The sequence below is a fragment of the Typopeltis vanoorti genome, chromosome 8, assembly GCF_054136105.1.
Source record: "Typopeltis vanoorti isolate ZY-2024b chromosome 8, IOZ_Tvanoo_1.0, whole genome shotgun sequence".
NCBI lineage: Eukaryota > Metazoa > Arthropoda > Arachnida > Uropygi > Thelyphonidae > Typopeltis > Typopeltis vanoorti.
In genome coordinates, this window is record NC_143556.1 from 80,380,195 (window position 1) to 80,407,879 (window position 27,685).

At 35.4% G+C, this 27,685-nt stretch overlaps 1 protein-coding gene across 1 annotated transcript in view; it reads left to right on the forward strand.

Annotated features, from left to right (window-relative positions):
- The window catches only part of LOC150104164 (heart- and neural crest derivatives-expressed protein 2-like), a 34,626-nt gene extending 16,394 nt beyond the window's left edge, over positions 1–18,232 (forward strand). Inside the window, exon 2 of the mRNA XM_090396786.1 lies at positions 17,295–18,232. Within this exon, the coding sequence (XP_090252912.1) occupies positions 17,295–17,399 (105 nt within the window). The 3' untranslated portion in view covers positions 17,400–18,232. The remainder of the gene's footprint in view (positions 1–17,294) is intronic.
- The last annotated feature ends 9,453 nt before the right edge of the window (positions 18,233–27,685 follow it).

The following is a 27,685-nucleotide window of genomic DNA, read 5'->3' on the forward strand; positions in this document are numbered from 1 at the left end:
ATCAATACCAGCTGGAGACAGTAGAAGAGCTTAACTCAGATCATAATCCCATTCTGCTCAGGTTAGGACTTCAAGATCAGCTTTCTCCCCATCATTCTTTCTTACCATGAGACAAGCTCTCTAAGGTTCTCCCAGTAAACATCGGTCCACCCCCCTGTCATTCGTAAAAACGAAGAAATAGACCAAGCTGTAAGTTATTTAACTAGGCAAATCAACACAGCAATAGCATCAGTCACTCAAACCACTTTCTTCCACGCTCCTAACTGGATCCCAGAAGAGATAATGGACCTGATTAGGGCCAAAAATAAAGCCAGAAAGCGATATCACAACAACAGAGCCCCGCAGGACAAATCAACCTTAAACACCTTGAACAGACAGGTTCGAGAAGCCCTCCAGACGCACAGGAATTCCAAATGGGAATCCAAACTCATGGAAATCAACCCAGAAGATAACTCTATGTGGAATTTCTTAAAATCTCTTCGTACCAAAAGACAATCAATTTCCCCCTTTGAAGACTTGGAATTGCACAATCTTGGAATTGCACACTCAGATGAAGAAAAAGTAGAAGCACTAATTGACAATCTGGAAAATCAATGCAGTGCCCATCTTACGCAAACTTAAATATCAATCTTATTTACAAAGTTCATCGTAAAGTTAGAAATGCACTAAGACAACCTAAGGATGATTCAGAAACCATCAACCCCACATCTCCAACAGAAATAATAAATATTATTTCCCAGCTGAAGAATGAAAAGGCTCCTGGCCCTGACGGCATTACCAATAGAATAATAAAGCTACTCCCACGGAAAGCCATAATTCATCTAGTTAATATTACCAATTCCATTTTAAGATTCCAGTACTTTCCCACAGATTGGAAAATCGCGGACATTATACCTCTGAAAAAGCCTGGTAATAACCCACAACTTCCCCTAAGCTACAGGCCCATCAGTCTTCTTTCCTGTCTTGGCAAAGTAATAGAAAAGGTCATCCTATCAAGATTACAATCAGCAGTGGACAAACAGTGGAAAATAATCCCAAATGAGCAATTTAGGTTTTGCAAAGCTCACAGCACAGTGCCGCAAATTCACCGACTAACAGAACATATCACTCATGGTTTTAACTGGCACCTTCACATTGCTGCTGTATTTTTGGATGTTGCCAAGGCCTTTGATAAGGTCTGGCATCAAGGCCTTATCTTCAAACTAATTGAAAACAATATCCCAATTAAACTAGTGAAACTCATATATTCATATCTTAATGAAAGATACATGCAAGTAAAACTCAATGGAATTGTGTCATCAAGGCGCAAAATTCTGGCGGGAGTACCTCAGGGTTCTCCTCTGGCCCCAATACTTTTCACAACTTACATGGCAGATATTCCTCTCAATTCAAGAACAACTACTACGGTCCTTTATGCCGACGACACCGCTATTCTAGCTAGATCGCTCAGCCCTCGCCTAGGAATCACTAGACTCCAAGGAAGTATCAATGAGCTAGCAAACTGGTTCACCAACTGGAGGATTCAAGTGAATCCCCCTCAAAAGCTCAGCCATGTTGTTTTCAAGAAGAAAGGTCTGCATTAAAGAAGACATCCTGCTCTCTGGTCATAAGATCCCATGGCAATCAGAGACTAAATATCTTGGGGTATTAATGGATAAAAAACTCTTTTTTAACAAGCACATCAATCTCATTGGCTCCAAATCTTCCAAAGTAATAGCACACTTCTACTCATTGATCAACCGCAAGAGCAAATTGAACCTACGCCTCACCAGCATGCAGTCACACTTCAAGATCAAACATTTCGAAATTGCAGAGAATCCAAAACAAATGCCTTAGGATGATACTGGATGCACCGTGGTTCATCAGAAATTCACCGATTCACCGAGAAACCGGCATTCCATACATCTCCTCCTTTCTTCGTAATCTTGCAGAAAAATTCTTCGATAAGTCAAGTTCACATTCAAACCCACTAATCGTACAGGCTGTCAATTACAATGAGACTGATTACTACAAACACAAAAGACCGAAGGCTATTCTTCTCTCAACCGATCATAGCTAACACTACTGCCCTCAGAGGGCGAGCTTAATTGCTCACAAATCTCCCATTCCCAAATAACTCTCATTACAGATAAAGGGGAATATGAAAAGCACTAGTGCTTCAACCATCCTGTCAGTAATGTTAATGGTTAATGGTTCGAAAGCGGTTGTGCTAACATATCGCTATTTTCATTTGCGTGGTGAGAATCAGCGTGGAAGTGAGATGTCTTACTTAATTATATTACCTACGGAAAATGTCCTATCTGCCTAGATAGGGAAGACGGAACTTCAATTTACGCCTCATTGTTTTTAAAATGGTACGCGTAAATTTTTTATGCTATGAATATATGAAATATCCGAACAAAGAAATGAGGCGATCGGGATGAGCATCTTTGTACCCGAAATTGCTGATTAACTGATCAGCAATTTCGAGTACAAAGATCATAACGCACAACCGGAATAAAACATTTCAATTAGTATAAATGATTTATAACTGAATCAACATGGTTTATTTGTTATCCAACGGTTGAGTTTACGTTGCAAACTATTGCATACATACTTGAGTTTTAATAAATAAAAAAAATAATAAAATAACCCCGTCGCACCTGTGAAGCGAGCCCAGTCACTTCACATTATATTGAGTTCAATTTATTTCAAGAAACGTAAGTCTGAAAAAATTTTAAATTTCCCCTTCATACTAAACTTGGATAATAATCAATTCTTAATCCTTTAATCAGTTAAGCGAATTATATCTAGAAATAACTAAAATATTTTTTATATATGATTGACTTAGCTAATCGCTTAATAAGTTATTAAGTGTCCCAACAGGAATTGTGCCGAAAAGGTGCACAGGCATATTACGGTTTGACCAGGCAAAGTACTCTTTCCGATTTTCTCCCATAAAACCATAAACTAATATAAACGTTACATTTATTCGAGTTTTGAAATGCACACTCGAAAATCTCATTAAACCTCGCCCGATTAAATTCGAGTCTGTGAAGATGGGGGTGAATGAAATGAGAGTGAAATAATAGTGCTAATTGTAGATTATCGTGATATTTTTATCTTGTAGGTAAATTCAATAATATCCCTAACTATAATCCGGTTAAATTTTATTAAAGTGTAAATTGTCATAAATTTACACTTTCAAGGGTTCTCTCCCCCCCCCCCCTTGCAATCGGGGAGAGAACCCTTGAAATCCAATGAGAATCAAAGATGCTGTTCTGTCTCCTTTCACGAAAGAACTTGTCTCTTGTAAGAAGAGTTCGCTAATTAACTTACAGAAAATGTTTATTTATTTTTTGGAAGGGGAGAGAGAATTCTATTTTATTATTCTCATAGAGAATAATGAAATTAAAATTGACAATTTTTGTTCAAATTTTGAGTTTGAAAATCAGCGTAAAACTATCCTGAAGACTTCTCAGCATCCCTCTGCATATAGTTAGTTACATCACTAACAAAGAAAAAAAAATAAATGAAACAAATCCACCGTTCTTTGTACTTTCCCCATTAACGTCAACTGCAAATAGCTCGTACAAACTCCCTCGAGGACTTTATTCGGCTCCCTTTTTTTATTTATTTATTCAATGTACAGTAACAAACCTGCTATCGGCATCAGATCCGTATGTACGAAAACAATAACTTAAACATACACGAATTAAATATGAATTATAAGTTGTAATCTCTCGAACCAGCATCGATGCTTAAAATAGAATTCTCTGACAAGAACTATAAAGTGTTCCAAGTACAGCGGGACGTGACTGGCAGCCCCTTGTCACTACGATACACTACTAGGGGTAATCCGATACCCCTCTGAGGTGAAAGGTTTGTTCAGTGTTGTCAATATTTCCAGGCTTTATCGTTGACTGGAATGCATGTTTCTAGTGTGAGATGTATCCAGGACTTTATCTTAGTTTGTGTCATAAATTATTAGAAAAACGTGTGCAGAAAATGGTGGAGAATAAATTACTATGACCAGTTGTTTAAACAAGTTTGTTTAATCAGCAAAAACCAAACCGAGGCTATAAATTACCTTTGATCAGTTGTCTTACGTGGGAGTACCACGAAATTATTTTCAAAAGAATTTTTTGTTTCTGCAGTTATTATTATTATTGCCTGTGCCAGGTTTTCAGTATGCAAAAGAAAAATAACATTGCTATAATTTTTGTTCATAGATAATTACCGTGAGATTTTTTTTAAAGTAATGAACAAACGAAAATACGAACTCAGTTAAATCAAAGCATGCGTACTTGTTTGATTGTCGATATCATGGTTTCAACAATTGCAAACTGTTTGATTGTTGATATCATGGTTTCAACAATGAATAGATTACTGCATTATGTACATTATTCGATTAGAATCTGTAATTAATACTATATATTTAAAATAAAATTTTTGTTATTAATTTTAATAAGATATTAGCAACTACATTAAACAAAATATGTCACTCCTTGCAGTCATTTATCTTCCCTTTTTATTGAAAGTGAAACATAAGAAAACGACTTCTAGAAACTTGGTTCTGTTGCACTCGATGACGTCCGTATAACAAATATTATCCAGAACAACTCCCTATTTAAATGAATCAACTCATGTATTGGTTTTCGTTTTCCCAGTCGTACAATTTAGCTTTCACATTAAAATTATGACAGTTACAAGAAGTGTTTTTGTTTTAATTACGATTCCTTTCTATTAAAAGCTACACTTTTTTTTTAGAGGGAATGGGGGGAAGATGAGATGAGTAGGGGAATTAGAGGAGTGACATTTCCAAGAAGTTCGGTGGAAATTGCTTCGCAGATAATTGCTTATATATTAAAATAATAACGGTGTTGATTTATGTAAGTCAAGGTCATTAAAGTCTTAAGTTATTTCGGGAAAAATAATAAAAAAAATGTATATTATTCCTGTGCAAGTCATTTTCGACATTTCCGATTTTGAGCTCGAAGTATATACAGTATTTAAATAATCACCGAGAAGTATGAAAATTAATTCTACGACTAACATGGCTTTTCTATGCGTGCAGCGATGTACCCCATCTAGTTTAGCTCTATCACACTTTGTATTTAAATCTTGTATGCGAGAGTTTAATCTTCTTTTAACTACACTGACTTTCCGTTTCTGGTTTAGGATTCTTGATTTTAATACACTACACATCTAACCCACTGTGAAATGTATTTCGAAATTTTATAACGGATCCTGCCTTTACTATTCGAAGTCCTTAGGCATACTGCATGTAGTACTTCCTGGCTGATGTGTGTACATTTCAGTAGGAGTATTTTTAAATAAAATCGTGGTGCCTTTGTTTCCAAAGTCTTTGAAACCAAACTAGGTATGCATTTCCAACCTCGCATTTCTTTATTTTTTTAAGAAAATATACTTTTCCTTAAAAATATTTTTGTAAAGACAGTTCGTGGACCTAATTATTATTCTGTGGTCACATTGCTGGTCATTTGATTTCTTTTATAACCTCGTTTGTTTGTGAGTCTTCGGTACATGATCGGTATTGTCATATGAAAGTTTTGTAACTTTGGAGAATTCTTCATCATTAATTAATTTATTATTATTATTTTTTAAATTTTGCATCTGATTCCGGTGGTCTTCCTATTTTGTTCCAGTAGTTCTAGATGAGATTATATTACTAGATAAAAATACTATTGGCGGGCTGCAGATGGCGTACTATGTGTAGATGGTGGAGTATAGAGTATTAGTATGCAATAGATGGTGGAGTATGAATGGTGGATTAAGTAGTGTAGACGGTGGGTTGTGCGATGATAGAGTGCCCTTTCGCAACGAGTTCTTGGACACAATGGAGTTGTCGTGTAATAATAAGAATAATCTTTCTTCATTTTTAAAAATCTGTTATCTTATTATTTACATTTATAGGTCTGGTGGTTTCCTTTTTGTATATCTACTGGATTATAAAATTGTTGAAAAATCCTATGCTTACTTCACATATATAGTGCTCATGATTTGCTTTTATCTGTTAAACTTTTAGATTGGTTATATCATGCATTTATCTAAACTATAATTTTAAATTTGTGATATCGCATTTGTCTATAAGTCGCAATATTTTCTCAATTGTTATCTACAGATTTTTTCCCCCTATTGGTAACTACATTTTAGTAGTTTACAGTTTTATATTCTCTTTTCATCTGTTCTTTCTTTTTTGTTTGTTTTCTATATTACTGTAAGCTTTAATCTCAGGCTATATTGGATCGCAGTCTTATTTTACGTCAACATGTAAGTATATCTGTACTTCTATTTCTATGCCGTTTTTTCTACTTCTTTGTCGTTTGTTAATTATCACAAGGTCTATCTGGTTTCTTACTTCAATCTGTGTGTCATCTTATAGTGATTATGGTTAGTTGGTTGGCTGCTATATGAGGAGGTAATGAGTCCTAATACGTCTTCATTTGGCATCTACTGTTCCAAGTTAACTCGCAGATATTTTTCTATTCAAGATTCCAATATTTCAACACTCCCCGAAAAACCTAGCTCCACAGCATTTTTTGTGCCTAGATAAAGTCCCGTATATATTCTCATCCACATATTCTAGGTCCTGCTTAAGATCCCCCTTCCCCTCTAGGATTGAGTCCCTGATTCCTTTCACTACTATGAAGCCCTGCATGTAAACTTCTGATGTGCCACTTGAACAGACTCTAATATTTTTAACGGAAATGTTACCAGGCTGCGTTGTTCAAATGCGGATGAAAAACCAAAACTGGCAAGAAAACCCCCCCCCCCTTTCGCATGATCGGAAAATCCCCTTGATTTCAGAGAATGTTCCATGAGCGGAGGAAATTGTGCCTAAGCCTTTTAACGAAAGGATCCGTCTTGTCATCTTTACGACTGCTCTGCAGAGACACTTATATAAACACATTGGACGTGGTTTAAACCAGAGATATTAGGTGTAAACATATCTTCCTGGAAGAAGTCCACTGCTTCATCTTTCCTCTTGATTTCTCCAGTCAATGAAGTATGTTTAAAATGTCCAGAAATTAGTGAGTTAAGAATATCATTTGAGAAGTAAGCTGTTGGGTTATACTATTATACGCTATTCTAATATCTTTAAGGGCTTCAAATCTGCACCTCTTTAACTGTATTATTGTGATTAATATACCAAGACAACCAACCGACCTCATTATTTCTGATATTCTTTCTTTACCAGTTTTTGTCCGCGAAATCGTCCCATTATTAACCTTTTTTTTTTTTTTTTTTTTTGTTACGTGTGGCCTCTTACATGAAACAAATATACACGCGGTTTGTGAATAATAAATACATACGAGGATGCAAAATTTCTAACGTCCAGTTTAAAAGTCTCGCTGCGTTCTCGTAACTTTGAATGGCTGAATAGCAAAACTGATATTCTAAGAGTGCGGTTTTTTCTAGTATATCACGCACAGTAGTGAGTTTTAAGAATCATTTTAGTAAGGAAGAAACTTTTGTTAATGGAAAGTTAATCTAATTAGACATCTCTAGGAGAAGAAATATAATTCGTTGGCGATGGTCATTTCAGCTGCTTATAAAACATTTTTCGAGTACAATTCGGCTTTTAAACCAATATCTACCATTTTCATAACAGGAAGAAATCAAAGCAGCCGTAATGTCTGTTACTTCGATTTTACTGGCGAGTGATTAACACACTCGAATATCAAATTAATCCAAGGTTATTTATAGCAAAAAAAAAAAACTTTGCACAAAAAGAAAGAGAGATTTCTTACCAATCAACAGTTGAAGTAATAGCCCCTGTACGCTTTACATCTGCATTTGAACACCTGTTCCAAGTTCCATAAACTTGATTGAACCAGACGAGTATCAATATCGTAAGTAAGAATTTAAGCCATCTTCGATTTGCTCACGATATTGCAATTCTTTTTCATGAGACTCCACTGAAGTGATGAACGATAAACTAACTCAAGATTGAAAAGAATTTTGCAAAAATAAGAATCATTATTTCTAGCTCCAATTTCTATGTTGTCGGATGGAGCATTGAACGCATGCCATAGTACAAGTTTAACAATATACAATACCTAAAGTTCAAAATAACCAAAATAATGATTACAGAAAAAGACAGAGATCTAGAAAAAGGCACAGGACTAGATAGAGACATGATCATACGAATAGCAGGAAACAATATTATTATGGTCCATGAGAGGGAAGAGTGGAAAAACTGGACGAGGCCTTTGCCGAACCGCGTAACGTAACATGCTGGTTATAATAACAAAAATAATAACTGGTCTTATCCTAACTGAGTGTTAGACGGTTATTGATATCACATGTAATTATGATTTCCACCTATTGTTGTCAGAGTTAAGTCTGTGTAATGCGCCACAAGTTGAGACTTGAGCATTGAATATGACAACATCACGCGAACTCATATATTCTCACGTGTTGACTCGAAATGCATTGTTTGCGTGATCATTTATTCTTTGTAATTGTTGTGCATAATGCGGACCAATCATTTTGCAGACAGCTTCATTTTCCTGCTTATGTTCCATATGGATGCCGACTTCATCCAATTTATCCTGAAAGAAAACAAAAAGAAAAACTTTGTTCTTTCAAATTTTCTCGGATGTATTAAAATCATTATTAACTGAGCACACAAACGGTATTCTTCGGAATTTCTACAATTCTCAGTATTGCTAGCGAGAAGTGTTTCACTGCTACCTCTCGTTTTTAACCAGTTTCCTAACTTATTTTCTTCCTCTCCTCATTTACCAATTCTCAACTTTGTTCTTATTTTCTCGTTCTGTTGTGTGTATTTAAATTATTCTATAACATTATTTTATTCCAGGAAATGAATACGCAAGTATACTCATAATAAAATCAACTTGCTTTTCTTCATTTCGTCATGTGTGGAGTAATTATTTCTATTATTAAAGACAAGTTATTAACTCAAGGATCAAATTTTTCACAAATATCCATGTCTTTTGCAGAATTTGAACCCATAATCTCTTGTCTGGAGACCGATACTCTATGCTCTCTGCCAACCAAGCTAATAGGTAGAATATCGAGACTTCTTGAGCAGTTCTGCTTCATTTAAGTTCATCTGCACTCCAACTAATTTATCACATCATTTTCCTAGTGATATATATTCGAAATGGAAGATTTCTGAACGAGTGTTACATAGCAGAGAGTGCGTGGTTTGCTACAAGCTGCTCGCAGGTCACACTGATCATAAGAAGGCGAATGTGCAATATAGGTATTACTTGTGATCAGCAAAAAAGTGTCCGAGACTATCATGCCACCCTCTCCTGCCTGAACATCAGAAGTCATGCATGATGCATCCATTGACTTGTGTTGTTTGAACCATAATGTAGTCGTCTATTTACATGTTGCAGCAAAAACCGTAAGTCATCGGAACCACTAGACCTTTCCCAAAACCTTAGTCTTCAACTCATGGGCTAATAACATGACAGCCATCACGTTCGACGACGACCTTCGGCGAGAAGAAGGGTGTCACGTGGGCATTTTGCGCTGGGATCCCCACACTTGTGATAGTGGGAGGATCATCATCCAAGATATTGTTCCTGTGTTCCTCACGTATTGCAGTGTAATTATAGCAATACCGCTTGTCGTTTGGCCTGCATGAAATATTGCACTACCACCCTTCGCATCCATGAAGGCATTTGATACTTGAACCCAGTGAACACCCCCCTTCCCTTTTCAAACTCCTTGATATCATTACTGCAGTGTTATCTCCTGATTGCAACGTTAACTCTAGATGCTATAGTGCTACGTGTATCTTTACCTTTGTCAGGGCTGAAAATGAGTTAGTTAGTCTCCTAAGGATTTTTCTTCCTTAAACCAGACAAACTATATTTAGGCACAACCGTATCCTGAAATTATGGTTATAAAAACAGAACTGGGTGGGTGAGTAATGGGCGTTAAAGTTTTGTAAGTACCTCGGGTTACTACTGCTTCTATTGTTATTGTTATTATTAGAGAACAACTACTTCACATTCTTGTTCACTATAAAAATTATTTATTTATCATAGGGATAGGACTCCATAAATCCTTTAAGCATTTGGCAGCCTCCTAAAGAACATTTCGGGACTCATCATAAGAGGCTCAATCTATTCCGTACAATTCCTATCAAACTTGATTTTAAATTGAACCTCAGTGCACTCATCACTTTCTCCGGCACCATATTGCTCTCGCGAATCAAGGAAAAAAAATTCTGGTTCTTTGCTAACCATACTGTTACTCAACCTTCAAGGATAACTGTCTAGTTGGTGAAGTAGCAGTTCTATTTTACTATGGAATTACTGTAGAACAAAGTAGTTGGTTCTATGACTGTATATATGTGTTCACGGGGACGGTTTGCCTGTTTTGATGAACATAAAACCCGAGTTTCCTGAAAACCTGAGATGAGATCAACTAGCTCATCTTTCATTGAAAAGATCTGATAACATTCTTTACGTCATGCACGGGATTCAAACACCAAGGTCTTTCTAATCATAGAGCACGTCGAAATCAATTAAGCTATGGAGAATTCATGTAAGGTTTAAGTACACACACACACACACACACACACACACACACACACACACACACACACACACACACACACACACACACACACACACACACACACACACACACACACACACACACACACACAGGAATTCATTATGTCTCATAGATCTCACTCCATCTTACACTTACACGTACTGTGTATGTATGAAAATGATTCGATAATGGATTTCAATTATTCTCCTTTTTCATCTCATCTTCCTTTGCGTATTAGGCTAACAATAACTTGCTATTTCCGATAACTGATTTCTAGTAAGTTTGTATCACAGGGTTATCCTTTCTCTGTATTCATCTATATCCATCAACACGCATGTTCTTTGGAGGATTTGTCTGTTCACATGAGTTAAAAAAATGCACCGACGTATGAGATCTAGCATAAGTTGGGAAATACTTATACTTATAAATTTCCTCTTATCGTTGGTGCCGACTGTGTTCTAATATATTAGAATGTGCAATAATTTAAATCGTGACTCCATAGAACTTAAAAAAAATACTTATATAAATTTTGAGAATCTTCAATAAAGTGATCACGGTAAAATGGCTACGCATTAAAAAGATAATTGAGATAAAAAGCCCTTGCTCGAAGGTAGTCAATAATAATAATAATAACTGAAAAAAACCTATTTCAGAAAAGATACAGGAATTTTGGGTAATACGGCAATTTTATGTGTGAAAAGGTATTTCGCATCACCCGAAGTTTCTCTTTGTATATTATTTCTTTTCTTTTTCAATGCTCTAAACACCAACTTGCCATCATTGCACTGCTGAGTAAATTTAATATTTAAGTCAAATTCAATGAAGGCTCAGGTTTTTAAGCCCGTAAGAGTTGAAAATTATTTAGTCTGCTCACCAACAGCACTTGAGGTGGTATTACAGGCTCAAAGTTTATCTGCAGAGCTCCTTTCTTGTGGGGCTCAAAAGCAATTTCTAGTGGGGGCAGTGGAATTTGGTGAAACTGAGTTTTGCTTCTAATTAGACAGGGGGAGTAATGTTGGTTGGATCTTGCAGTTTTTTTTTTTTTTTTAATGACAATCCCTCCTCCATACGAAACGTTATGACCATGGGTAAGCTAACTCGAGTTTTTCATCCCACAAAACATACAGACAAGTCAGCCAGAAGAACATACACAGTTGACAGATGTAATGCACTCGCCTCATACCCTTAGTTGCTTCGGAAGCAATTCCCAAAATCAATAAATAAACAAACATTCACAAATATTTACATTATACCGGGATTCAAACTCATAGCTGATTTAAAAGCGAAAACTATAACTATTCAGAGCAACTTTTTCCAAACTAACTTTCCCACCCATCCCCTGAAGATTAAATGATTCGATATTCCTGTAATACATTATAACTGACTGCAAATTACACATAATTTATAGCGTAATAGAAATAATTTTAACAATAATTAAAGGATATTTGATATATTTAAAATTTCAATTTTTTTTTAAAGGATGCATTTAGTTAAAAGAAATCCTGAAAAAAATTTGGATGAGATAATTTACACTTCTAAACTACATCACTGCAAAATTATTAATTAATTTCATTGTGTTAATCAGATACTTTAGATTTCTAAATGAAATATGTAATAACATTTGAAATTTTAAAAGCTACCGGTTCGAAAGATCTTTTAAATACTTAATTGTCATAAGAAGGTTCTTTCAAATCTTTCTTAGAAATAGTAATAATATTTCCAATAATAATAATTATTGAACAGAATATTACTTAAAAGATAAATAAATATAAGGCAAACAAGACGTTTTATTTGATATTTATTTGTAGTGAATGTGAGCATCCCTTCGTATGAGAAACAGACGAATGTAACCGATGTTCCCATGACAACCATGCTTTAACTGACAATGGAAGCTGCTTTCAAACAATCTACTCTTCGCAAAAAATCTAGTTCATAATGAACTCAATTAATTCATATAGTTCATTATTAACTGGGCTTACGTGTGTTACCGAGTGAAGAGCTACTGACTAGTTCTTTATTTATCAGCATGAATTGGGAAAATGATATAAATGGGTTAACTCTGTGTTAAGATAATTTGGAATTCTGGGCATATCTGTGCTTTCCTATTAAAGTATATTGGAAGATGTAGATTGTGCTTCGGTAAATAAGAACAGACCATCCGTGCATTTAACTTAAAAGCATGCAACAATATAGGTTGCATGCTTTTAAGTCCTAAGCAGATAGTAGCATAGGATGAATCTTTCATGAGTGGAAGTATTATTATAAAACGAAAGCTGATACTTTTATGATTAAAAGCATGCAACCTATATTGTTGCATTCATCCTATGCTGCTATCTGCTTAGGACACAAAGAACAATTATATAGTGATACATCATATAAAAATGCATAATGTGTTTTCATAGAAATTAGAAATTCAAAACTAAAAAAAAAAAAATATTTGACTCCCTTCTTATCACAGATATGCATTCAAATGCGATCAACTGTTCCATAAGATGATTTCATAAATTATGTAACGCTGAGATCATTGTGGAATAGAGTGTTGGAGAATAATAGATCAAATATTATGATTGAGAATGTATTATTAATCGAAATACATCGTGAATTATTTTCGAATTTTTTTTTTTTAAAGTTGTTTACATATGTTAATTTCATGAGGTTATATGGTTGAGATATCTGAGCATAATATATCCTTCAGAAAATGCACGTGGTGGTTTCTTTTTCTTTTTCTTTTGTTTTTAGTAGAGATATCAAACGAACAGCAGCCGCTAGTGACATTAATAATCCATTCACGGTGTTTTGAAAAGAAAACAGGAAGCTTCGCTCGGTTCTCCTTACCCTTGGACCACGAGCTTGTCAAAGAGAGCCTATTAACATGGGCTGTTTGAAGGCCACATTCCTTGGAAATTAGAGTCCACGACCAAGACGCCGATATTGGATGGGTCCACATAGAGACAAGTATTACGTCTTAGCGTTCTACAAAGTGTTTCTACGCGTTCTAATCTGACCCCCCCCTTTCTCCCCCTATCACTGGCCTGGTCGGCGAAGACACTTTTTCCCCCCTGCACATTTTTTAAATCTCTGTGTAAATAAGGTTGATCTAATTTTGCTTAACAGTCGGATTGTCTTACCAAGTGGGATGTGTGTGTGTGTGTAAAAGGGATCTAGCGTGTTGTGAGCAAAAAGAGGGGGAATGACTCAGTGGGACAAAGGCGGTTTTGATCGACTTTTGTTGGTCTCTGTCATCGAGTGGTAAATGTGGGTGTCTTTTTTTTTTTTTTTCTGATCGGAGAATACTAGAGCACGTATACAGTTACTTAGAAGTGCAGTTGGGTTAGAGAGTATTACTAAAGCTCTATTGCATATTCGTCCTCGGTAATGGGCCCATTAAGCATTTAGCGTAATACGATGAATCTCATCCTCTTCCCCCCATGCCACCAGCTATCCTGGATGGAGCAATAAGATCTATATATATGTGACACATAGCATGTAGGTCACCCATGTGGATTCAACGCCCAATTTACTTTTCTTATCTTCGTTCTGCATGTTGAACTTTTTAATGACTAATAAAGTCGCTAATCAAAAAGCTAATAAAAATGCTACGATAAATAGAAACCGTACACAGATTCGGTGTCCTGTTCCAAACATCACTGCGTCTAATGGTTCAGTTACATATACTCCCGTTCCCCTTCATCTGTGCGTGTTTTGTTTGTTGGATAGTTTAACATGGGTGTGACGCTATATATAGGTTTAGAGTTAACCGATATAATTTATTTATTTTTCTTTATTTTTTTTAAAATAATAATGCGATTGCATTTTTAAATCTATATCTCAGCATTTTAAATACATTTATTTATTTTTATAAAAACCGTATGTATATCTTTTAAATTCCATATCATGATCTAACAATTACATTACGATAATGAGATTCTAGACAAATTTAACTATTATCATCATAAGCTCTGTTTTTTTTTTATAACTGTTTTTTTTTTTTTTTTTTTTCACGCTATGGGTTTTTGGTTATTTGAAAACCAGAAAATTTCTGAAGTCCGTCTTAACTCTCACGGTTAGTTTCACTTCTCTGCCTTTCAACTTAAGTTGCTTTTTCACATTCAATTTTTAAATAGTTAATCTGTCGAATTTGCGAAATCTTTCAAGAGATCATGCAATAAAAAAATTCCTGTCGATCCACATTTCATTCATCTTCATAACGATCCAATGGCTGACATTTCCGATATCATTTCTGGAATCAGCTGAGTCCAATTTAATACTCTGAACTGTTGAGAAAGAAACGTTCCGATCTCCCCTTCTCGAATACTTCGCTCGGACTGAACAGAGATTTTGTCCCTTCAAAAATCACCGATGGATGCAGCAACATCAGTTTGCTATGCATTTGTTATGTTAGCAATGTTAGAGAAAAACTAATTAAGACTTGCGACAAGATTTCTAAGAAGGAAATGATTTCTCGCTTCAAACTTCTCAAAGTATCTTAATTATCGCGTTTACTTCAGCATTTTCCTCATTTTGTACTATTTTTTTTCCAATTGAAACTGAGTTGTTAATCCTCGAATGTTATATTTCACAAACAGACTGATCCTGTGAGTTTATATATTGTTGTATCCTTTAGCAATCAATGTTTACTGAAGTGACAAGCACACACTTGTTGTTCCGATAGTGAGGGCGTTCCAGGATTTTCCATTGGGTATAACCACGTTTATTTAGAGTTTCATTTTAGCGATAGCTTTTCATTTCGTTATACTTCCTTGTTAACAGGATGTTAGAATAGAATTTTTAACAACATCTCACATAAGACATTCTCACACAAGGCTCGACAAATATCTATACAGATATTTGTCAAGCCCTCTATGCGCGCACGCACGCACACACACACACACACACACACACACACACACACACACACACACACACACACACACACACACACACACACACACACACACACACACACACACACACACATTCAATTAAAAAAAAGCGAATTAAATTATTAGATGGTTTCTTTACTTATCTTTAACGAATCAGAATTTTGATTAATTTCTAAACCTTTGAATTGTTTTGGATAACTTTAATTTTACAGTTCAGGTTAAAGAAGAGGTCTTAAACCCTCAGTCAGTCGAACATTTTGTTCTTTTGTTCATTCCCATATTTTTCATTATAAACATACCCAATCCTAATCTTGTGGCTTCCTCTCAGGGTTACAACCGATTATTAGGGAGATATGAAGCAAGGTGTCTTCCCCTTGCCTTCCTCGTCATAAGTATTTATGGCTGTAGCCGTGTGTGTTCACGGGGCCGGTTTGTCTGTTTTGAGGGATGAGAAACACCCGAGTTACCGGGAGAAAACCCTCGAATTCTTTATGAGACCGGTTAACTCACCTTTAGTCAGAAGAGACCAGATAAAGTTCCTTATCATGGATGGTAATCAAACCCAGTTCTTTCCGACTAAAGAGATTCATTTATACTGACTGAGTTACGGAGGCTCCACAAACAATAGAATGAAATAGAAAAACTGAAGTTTCGTGTTGTTTTTGCAGTTTCGTCAGCTGATTACCGCTGAAAGGCTAAAATGATGCATTTTAGCTTGTCAGAAATGCGCAGCTTCTTCAGCTGAGTACTGCTGACAGGAATGTAAGAATAATAATAATCAGAAGGTTTGAAAAATAAAGCGCTCCAAGGTACTTGCTGCTCAAGAACAAGCACTACAAACGAATGCAATAAAGACGAATTGTTCTTACGCCAAGGTTACCCATAGAGACTATAAACAAAGACTTGATCTGGTAGTAAAAGCTGTACACTGGAGCTTGTGTAGGAAATATGGTTTCCCAACTTGCAAAATTCCTTGGGAATTGAAAAAGTTATTGAAAACGAAAATCTTACGAGACTAGAAATTCATGCAGATAGATATCTGGAATATAATATTTCAGATATCACTTTAGTCGAAGAATAACATGTGTGGCTTGTTGACGTGGCAATACCAGGGGACAGTAGGGTAGAAGAAAAAGAGCGTGAAAAACTGACGAAGTATAGGGATCTAGAAATTGAAATTCAACTACTTTTGAATAAGAAGCAACCACAGTTCCAATTGTTATAGAAGCGCTAGAAACAATACCAAGAATATTTATGAAACATCTGGAAAAATTGAGTCTCCCAGATAGAACACCATCTCAACTCCAGAAAATGGCACTTTTAGGGACTTCTCATATTTTACGACGATATTTAGTCAATCCTAGACCCGAATTGGACTTATTTGTAGGTCAAACATTTCATTATTCTGTTTCACATTTCTTGTTACGCTTTGACTGTGAACTCTGTTAATTAAATATAGAAATAATAATAAAAAGAATAAAAATAGCATAATATCTGAACAACCGGATTAATGTAAATCAAATAATATAAAATATAAATAAAATTTAGTAGTATTTTAATTATAAATAATATTTTTGTAAGAAGTTTTATTGTTTCTGACTGTTCATTTTAGGAAAAGTACAAGAAGATGCATTTGCAAACCTCATTAGGCGATAAGTACCAGTATATGAATAAAATAAATATCGCCACTATAAGCATGATGATATATAATATTGATTGAATATATATTCATGTATTTTTTGAAGGTTACTATAACTTAGTAACCAGCATTTTGGGTTGAGAAACATTGTGATGAGTTTAATATAATTGACATAAACATTGATATGAAACAGAACTTTATAATAATGTTTAATTATTTCTTTTCAGGCCAATCTGATCAGTAGTATGAACAGTGAGAAAAAGTCCAAAGGTCGTACCGGATGGCCACAGCACGTCTGGGCTTTAGAGTTGAAACACGAAAGTGCCACATAAAAATCCGTTTTATCTGCCTTTTTTTAGATGTACAGGTTAGCAAATGAAGAAACTAGAAAGCTGTTAGATGTGCCTTATTCTTAATAAAAAAAATGATGGAAGATTATCAGAAACTCAGTGACTTTTTTTTGCAGAAATTTGTTAAATGGAGACATCTAGGAAAATAATGTGTGATCAAATGGTCAAAAGTGTGTGCAAGAAGAAGATTTTGGTGCTATCTGTATTCACACTTACCTGTACTATTGCGTAGAAATAGTATTTTATTGTTTAGAATAGCTGTCATCCAAAGCACATGCTGTCTAGGCCTTCAAAATCAAAGCTCGCTGTATTTCATCAATTCGACAAATATCCGTATTACTTATTACTCATATTACAACCTTAACAATACTCATTTTAGAGAAATAAATAACGCTGTTGTGTGACGTCACAACGCGCACAACAATTGATATTCGAATTTTCATTCAAACAATGGATGTATTGTCAAAACTTTACGCACAGCAATGGTATTTATGGATAACACAAATAACTACGATATTTTCTCATTGATAACGTGAATTTCTACAACAGAAATAAAATAAATAACATGTACAGGAAAGAAAGTCATTTAAAATCAGCTACTTACTGACAATAGCTGTAGCTCTGATTTAACAGTCCGTTTGACAGCATTTCAGAAAACGGTAAATAAAGCTTTAATTAAATGTTAACTTGACGTTACCTTGTTGAAAGTAGTAACAAATATTTTATTATTAAAAAGCAACATAAGTTATAGGAGAGAGAATAATACATGAGGTTGTAAAATAATGCCAAAGAAATAAATGCAGTTGTATTTTCTATATTGATTGTGTTCTTTTGTGTGTGTATATACGTCAAAATATTTTTCACTTTATTTTGGAGTTCTTGTTAATTACAGAAGATAGTTTTTGAGATATCTTTGAATAAACTATTCAGTTGTGACAGAGATATAATTTTGGTCACGAACAGTTCAACATATTTTTAGTTCAGCATCTGATACTCGCATACCTAACGATTTATGGATGTCAGATGGTAAGTTAAACACTAAAAACTCATCAAGTTGTTAATGAGCGCCTGAAATATTTTAGCTTAACATCTGATACCAAATGCTAGGTTAAATGGGATGGTCTTATAAAATTGTCAGTCAGCCCACGTATTTTTCGTTTAGCATTTGTTGACATTGACAATTCACAAAGAATATTTTTAACACAAGTTACACTCAAATGCAGAATGTCTGGATTTTTTTTTTTTTTTTTTTTTTTTTCCCATGGAAACATCAGACAAGATGATTTCAATTCCCTTTATGAAGAGACAATCATGAAGGGAATTGAAATCATAGTGAGAATGGAAATTATTTCACACAATTAAAGAAATAAAAGAAACATTTAGATGGGAACTTTAGATGGGACTCAATTGCAACAAACGATATCTAGCCTTGTGGCCTTAATTGTATCGGAGTTAATTATAAACAGATCAGTCTAATGCATGGTATTACAAACAATTGATTTATTAATTCAGATTAAGACGATATCGATTCATATCTATGGTAACTGTAAGCTGGAGTCTAATATATTATGCGCGGTGCTAAGAGGATTCTACCAAACTTAGTGAATTGATTCCTTGCGTGATTTTAAAGAGAGAAAAAAATCATTAAGGGTCTCATTTTTAACCGGCATGGAGACACGACAGTTGCACGAATAACTAGAATACCATGTCAGAGGTTTATGATAAAAGTTTGAACTGTTTCCGTATCATTTTAAAACTCATCAATTACGTATTTGGATATGCATTCATTTCCGCTAGTCATAATAATGCTTACGCAGCTTTATTTCTAGTCTGCTGGTTGGTCATTTAGAACATAGTTTGTAGCATCCAGAATTCTCCGGTGTAGTGCATGCATCACAAGCGTTTAAAAAAGTTGAAGATAGCGACGCTAGAAAGAGTTTGAATAAGAGGAAATCTGTCGGAAATTCTGTCGCATCAATAAGAAACACCGTCCAGGAGGACAAATAACTCAATTTTGGAAAAAAAAAAAAAAGTAGCATGACAATCGAAAAGGTCTGTTTTTGTAAACCAAAAATTTGGTTTACTGAAGAAACCAAATTTTTGGTTTCTTTCTAGTGCATTAATAGGAACTAATTTTTCACTGAAGAGCACTTATAATGAAATTCATCCTTTCTAACTTTGTACCTGCTATTCGCGTCGTAGTTCAACGAAAACTACCAACACTGGAAGCGGATTCTTCTTGTTAGCTCTCAGCCACGATGAGTTCTAATTAGTGTTAATGTGTCTCTCGTTTGGTCCGCCCGACTCTTGTTGACCTGACACTTGAACCAGAGACGGAGTGAAACGGAGTCTTGTACCGCTGTTAAAGCCACAAATCTCATATCTCTTTCGGGAGAACATTTAATAGTATCATCGCACATGACAAACCCTCCGAAAGTGACAAAAACTCTGGGGGGGACTACGCCCAAAATAAATCACTCGGAACATGTCAGCAAGGCGCCGGAGAGTGGACATGACATTGCCCGTAGTAGAAATCACAAGCAGACGAAAGGAACGGCAGTGCACGAGAGAAGAGGCAGCACGTGCGATGGGAAAAGGAAAAATGTCTGCCGACCGACGCAAGCAGCTGCGAGGGGTGAGGACGTCATCGTTCGGTTTTTGTAGAACATCGCTGACTTCCGATTATCAACTGGACGATTTTGGTTTCCAATTATTAAGAGAAGTTTTCGAGTGTTATTTTGTGTTTCTCAAGTTGAGATTTAATCCAACAGGCTGTCACATATGGCTCGGAAATGGATGTGAACAACCCCGGTAATGTCAATAACGTCTAACTATATCGCGTTACTGATAAAACTGATCTGAATCGTACCGCTTTGATATAAAAGCGCTCTTAAAAACCCAACAAAAAAAAAAAAAAAAAAATCGCACGAGTCCCTAGAAAAACAATGCCTTCCTGTTCGGTGAGGTTTTCGTATTGGATTTCGTTCCTTGCATTCAGGACTTCAACATCGGGGAAGGACAACGAACAAGGAAAAAAAAATCATTAGAGAGGAGTAGCCTTGACTCCCCTTACATACCAGTCCAGAAATGATGGAGCAATGCATCAGCTGACGCTCTAAGCAATTATGCAGTTCGCTGCTTTTTTTTTTTTAAACATATTGCATAGTTTATATTTTATTTTATTTAAAAAAAAAGGATGATAAATAAGTTGCAATAATAACGAAATGTTCCAGCCTTAAATCCAAAACTTACATGGAATATGGGAGCCCATCAACTTCTATGAGATGATGAAAAATAGGTTGAAGGAACACAACCTCTGCAGTCACTTTCTTTTCTTATAAGGACTGGCTTAAAGGGGCGAAGCAAGAATGCTTTTATCTTCCCCGTTATCTGTAGAGGACAGTGTAGGGATAAGGGGGTTATTGTGCTATTAAAGCTCTGATCATGGCAAGAGGGTAACAGCAATAGCCGAGCCTCAGTTAGAACTTCATTGGCTACAGCAATGCCATCCGTTACCCTCCAAGGGTATTAAATATCTCACGGTCGATATCACCATTTCAGCTACCTCTGCAGTCACTTTTCTTTTTTTTTTTTTTTTTTTTTTTTCGGAGGTGGGGGTGATCAATCGACCGTGAGTTGCGGTGATTGATTCATTCAATCCAATACCCTTGCAGGGTAATGGGATACAATGCTGTAGCCAATGAAGTTCTAACTGAGGCTCGGCTATTGCTGTTACCCTCCTGCCATGATCAGAGCTTTAATAGCTCAATAACACCTTATCCCTACACTGTCCTCTGCAGTCACCACTTTTAGATTAAATTTTATTGTAATAATATGCTTAGGAATAAAGGTGTACTTCTAAACTTTTTAGATTCTTTAAAATTTTCTTAACGCTTTTAATAATTTAAAAAAATTCTTAAAATATATAAATTTATTTTGTATTATATATGGAATATTTTATTTTTTTAAAAATTAATATGGTTTATATTTTTAAAATAATTACAATGCTGTTCTTTAGGCAATATCTACATTCATATTGAACAGTAAAGGAAAATAAAAAAAAGTGACAAACGCTTAAGAAAAATAAAGATTGTTTTGCATTCTTAGTTTTCCTTTCCGAGAAGTCAGTTTTAATTAAATTAATTAAGTATTTAGTAGCATATGGGGACGTAAACACACATTTAAAGATCGAATAGTTCTCAGACTTTTGCTAATGGTTTTGTAATATGGATATAGAAACAATTTTAATCACTACACAGGCTTAAGGAAATCATGTGAGGACTTAAATAATTCAGACTTTAAAAACGTGCGTTGTCTGATGAACAATGCATTTCTTGGATTAATTAACTATTACTAGTTCAACTTAAACCATATTACGTAGAAACCAATCCAGTCGAAACTGGACATTTGGTGAAACTTTCTACACGGTCAGAATCACAATATTTTTAGTAGATTATTTCTAATTGATTTTTGTAAGGTTAAAACTTATTATTATTAACGAACAATATTTTCGGTTAAATCACCTTTCAGTAAATATAAATACAATAAAATAATTAAGCACGATGATTCTCTATGGACTTCCATATCTGTAGAAAAACTGCTACTGTTTTTGCTTCGAGATCTAGAACTCCCAGAGAGCAGCAAGCGGCAAGCAAGTGAAAGAAAGAACGTTAATTGCGCCACTCAGTGGCCGGTAATTCTAGTAATCTGAACTTCCTGTTTTCAGCACAGTCCCTCCACCCTCGTAATGTGTTTTTGTTTCTTCCTTTATTTGTTTAAAGCGCTCATGGTCAACAAATTCATCACGAGATATCGCTCCGTCTGGTGACCCTAATCGACCTGCAATGAAGGGGTATGAGGTGGGGGAGGGGAAAGGCAACAACTCCCCGACTCTTCATTTGGGTGGTTATGCAAGGAACACACAGCTGCACGAAACGAATAATTGGGTAGAAAAATCGCGACAGACTCGCGCCACGAGGGCAAACCCCCCCCCCCTTCCTCCTTTATCCCTTCAGTAAATCGCCGTATCGCATCTCTTCATTAAATAAACTTAATGGCGAAGGCGCCTTTCATTTGAACGACGATCAAATTTCGCTTCGAGTTTCTTTAGTTCGCCGAAACAGGGCTTCACGTTTCATGACGTCATGGGTGACGTCATTTATTGCAATGTTCTCGAGTGTTGGAAGCCCCAAATAAAGCCGATGAGTAAATATAGCACTCTTAGACTAGATCCTAATGCTTCAAGGGTGATTAGAGATTTAGGAGAGCTATCTGCTTGTCGAACGGCCAAATACGTGGGCGAATTTGCAGCTAGAAGAAGAAGATAAGGTGCGGAGAAAGCCATTATGCGATCCATTTCATTATAAAAACCTCTCCCCTTATCCACCAATCCCCATGATTGCAACCACGCATTAATTATATTTATGTGACTTGCTGGGAATTCTCTCGGTTGTCCTTTACGGTTATCAGTTTAGTAGGTTGAATTTATGGGATCCGCTAGAAAGGGTGAGTCTGCTAGGGACTTAGTTGTAAGCGTGCCAAACTGGTGTTCAGATGATCAGTGGTACGTCCACAATAAGCTATATGGTTCCGTTTATGTTAGTTGGAGTATTACCGAAGTGTGAGTTCTGCTAGTAATCTACAAAATAAAAGTGACCTAAGGGTCCGAACTCACATTTTGAAGACGTATTGAGGTCATAACGACACACACACACACACACACACACACACACACACACACACACACACACACACACACACCACCAGAGTAATGAATTTTCTATCACTTCATATGTTATCGGGATTAAGTAGTCCTCGATGTACATCTATAACAGAGATGTTTACTAAACGTATTTTTAAGTCTCCTTCAGTCTATAAAGGCCAACATGTGGTCCGGATGGCTTTGCCCATTAATCACTCAGCGGATGCAAACATTACTTACTTATACCCGGAAGTTGTATCGGATTACGAACGGATGGTACTATAGCACCTTCCACGTGACACCAGAAACGTGTGAAATGTAAATCACCGTGGGCATAAGGGTATCAAAGCACTCACACACACACACACACACACGCACATAAGTACAGCGAGAGAGAGAGAGCCTCATCAATTTATATATTGTAAATAATATTTCAAAAACGGATGGAGCATCCAATAAAATATCTTACTTTTTCAAAATCTTCAGAATTCTGAAAAACAATCCCAAAAGTTTAGTAATAATTGATCAACTATCCAGTCTAGCGGTCTAGAATGTTCAAAAGTCATTTTTGTTCATTTTTAAAAGAGTGAAATATTGAATTGTCGTCTAAAACCATAGTATATTTAAATAAAATAAAACAAATAAAATTAACAATTTTCTTATTTATTTATTGTGGAATAAACACACTTTTCTTCTTATTGAACTCCAAATTAATTTAAAATGTTATAATACATCTTTATTTTTTATTTATAAAAAAATTTTAAAATTTAATCGCTGAAATTTTTGGCAATTATTCTGAATAGAAGGTTAGCATCGTTCAAAGGAGATATTCAGATATTCAATACTAAAATACAGTGGCAAACAGAAAAATAACGACGTCAAATTCACCTGTACGAAAGCAACCAAAGCAATCGCTCACCTATTCCCTATGATCATAGGGTATAGTTGAGCAAACTAAAATCTATTACTCTCTCAGATGGTAATAAGACCTATAATTACAGATGCATCTCCGGCTTGGAGCTTCACTACCAAATCCAACATCCAAAGAGTGCAAAACAAGTATTCAACGTATTATATTAGATGATTTATGGTTCATCGACAGATCCACCATGATACCAACACCCCATATATCTCTTCTTTTCTTAATTCAATAGTAAAGTACGTTTCAAATACTGCCATTCACTCAAATCAACTTATCAAACAAGCTGCAGATTACATCAAAAGATCACTACAAGCATAAAGGATCTAAACCATTCTCCTATCCACTGATTTCAAATTAATCTTACAGCCCCCCCCCCTCCAAAGGGCGAGCTTAAAGTTAACAAACCAATTTCGGCAACAACAAAACTATTAAAATATATTTTATCCATAGCGCTTTAGCTTCAATAGAGCGTGTATTTCAGAAGAATTAGCACAAGGATGTGTCAAGGAGGTCAGTATGTCGGAGAACGGATTCCACATGACATGATCACGTGACATTTCAAATTCGGTAATATCAATATCGCTTGCTGGTGCAAAAATGAAACAGCATTCGCCTCCGACAGTCTCGAAGAGTTTTGGTTTTTGGGGAAAAAAGAAAAAGAAAAGAAATACATTAAAATGAAAACTATAGAGCAAGGCAATAAGAATCTAAATTCCACCAATGACGATCCCAGAATACCGACCGATAATCTGATTGTCCTTAAATTTCTGGATTTAATGTTTTATATTTGCATAGCGGTTAGATATAATCTTCTAAATTCGAAAAAAAAAAAGAAAAAAAAAGGGAGAGTGAATGTCAACAGGGAAGTCCTGAGCATTCTAGAACGATTGGCCAGCTTTGGTGTTGATAAAAGCGGGGATGTTTAAAAAACCGACCAAATTGGTATATAAAATTAGAAGTGGACTTCGCGAGAAGTTAAAATTTTCCAAATAATTTCTTCTGGTATTGGAAGTACTTTCTTTACAGTTTAATTTGAAGAAAAATGTATCAGAAACGTATTCTAACTGCATTAAAAAAAATCATCATCATTAAATTCCTGCCATGTACCCTCAAGGAACAGGATATGATAGTATTACATGAAAAATTTACATCATTACTAACTTCCTATCTGCAATTTTCCTCCAAATCAGTCTGTTACTTGTCAAGACTCCAACATTACCAGATCTTATGTTTCAATCGTCTAAGGCAGCGCTTCCCAAACTGTGGGCTGCGGCCCCCTTTGGGGCTGTAAGTTTTACCGAGGGGGGCCGTGAAATAATGAAAACAAATGTAAAATGTTTTAAGATTAAGTAAATTTTTTTAATATTAAAAGAAACGTATTTAATTTTTATTATTTATTATTTCTGTTTTGTTCTTTTTTAAATTTTTATGGAAAAAATCACACATTGGTGTTGCTTCTTGCGTATTTCGGCGATTAATGAATATTAGTAAATGTATGCTTATTCATATAAGTTTCATTTCAAAGGTATTGATAAGAAACACAAAAAAGATTTATACAAACGCAAATTCTTGAATATAAATAGTTTTGAATATAAATACAACAAATATTATATGTCTATATTAAGATTTTTTTCGATGGGGGGAGGTGAAATATTTTAATTTTTCAAAAGGGGGCGTTGGCATCCATAAATTTGGGAAGCACTGGTCTATGGCACTTTGTACCGTATCAATCCACCTATATCTTGGTCCTCCTCTGGGTCATTTTCAGAGAACACTTGTTTTGCTAATCTTTCCTCGCCCATTCTGTTTAAGTGACCATACCACCTGAGATTAGCTCTGCTAACACATTCCTGGATGCTGACAATGTCAAGTTCTTTCCTAATATTCTCGTTTTTAATATGATATTGCCATTGATGCCATCTGTTCACGCCCCTCATCTTTCTCAGGACTCTCATATCTGCGGTCTCTGGTCTTTGGTCAAGTGTTTTACTTCTGACCCAGCTCTCAGATCCATAAGTTAAAACTGGTTTGAACACTGTCTTGTACAGCTAATTTAGTGTTCCGATTAATTTCTCTCTTATTCCATATAAATTTATTCAATTGACTTCCTACCATACCAGCTTTGTTGATTCTGTTGTCTATTTCCATATTTAATTTACCATCTTCAGTAAAAATCGTGCCTAAGTAGCTGAAATGTTTTACTTGTTCCACAGGTTCTCCATTCACAACACAGTTGACATTTTCAATGATTCTGCCTTTTTTCATTGTCTTGGTCTTTTTATTGCTGACCTTCATACCATATCTATTACAACAGTTATTCAATTTAGTCAGAGAATCTTGCAGACTTGTAACGGATTTATTTAGAAGTATAACATCGTCCGCATAAAGCAAAGAGCTAACATTAACATCTCCAATTTTGATATCATGTTTAATACCACTTTCCTTTATAATGTGATCCATATAGAAAATGAATAACAGAGGGAATAATGTACATCCTTCTCTCACACCAGATTTAATATTAAACCATCTTCCTGTTGTTCGATCAATTCTAACTGCTGACTTACAACTCAAATAAAGACTAAGTATTGTTTGATATAATGCTCCATTGACACCATATAACTGTAGCGTATTGAATAGCTTCTCTTTTGGCACCTTGTCATATGCCTTTTCCAAATCGACAAAACTTAAATACAGATCTTTGTTATATTCCCATGCTTTCTCAACTATTTGTCGTAAAGTGATGATCTGATCCTGACAGCCTCTATTTTGCCTGAATCCACCTTGTTCTTTACCAAGCTTTTCTTCCACAATTCTTCTCAACCATTTCTCAAGTATACTTGCATAGATATTGCCAGAACACTCTGTAATTCTCACATTCAGTTTTATTTCTCTTTTTATATATGGGCACTATTAGAGCTCTACTCCAATCATCGGGAATTCGTCCCTCTATCCAGGCTTTCTGAACTATGCAGTTCAGCCACTGCAAGACTTTTATACCACCATACTAGAGCATTTCTGGTCGAATATCATCTACTCCTGCTGCCTTTCCACATTTCAAGCCTTTGATGACTTTTTCTACTTCAAGTATGGATATGTATTCCTGACTGTATGCCTGTTGAGTGTTTTTTACCACTGTGCTGTCACTGCTTGTTTCATTTAGTAATTTTTCGAAGTAATTACTCCATATTTCAAGGATATCTTTTTCTCTTGTTTCATGTCACCTTTATCATCTCTAACTCCTTTTACAGCACTCTTTCCTCCATTTCTAAGCTTTTTCAACAACCTCCAGAATATCTTACCACCTTCTTGGTATTTATTTTCTATATTCTTGCCAAAGTTCTCCCTTGACTTTTGTTTAGCTAGTTTTACACACTGTTTCGCTTTCTTACATTTGTCTCTGTATTCTCTAAGAGCAAAAGCTGACTTATTTGACAGGAACTTTTGATATGATTTCTTCTTTTCCTTCACTGCCTCTAACTTCCTGTGTCCACCATGGAATCCTGATTTTTCTATCCTTGCAGACAACCTCACCACATGCCTCTCTGGGTGAATGAATCAGGGTTATCTTCAAGGCTTGCCACTGAATCTCCAAGGTTTGGTTCCTGTTCTCAAACTCTTTCATTTTTTTTTCAATAATCTTTGTGT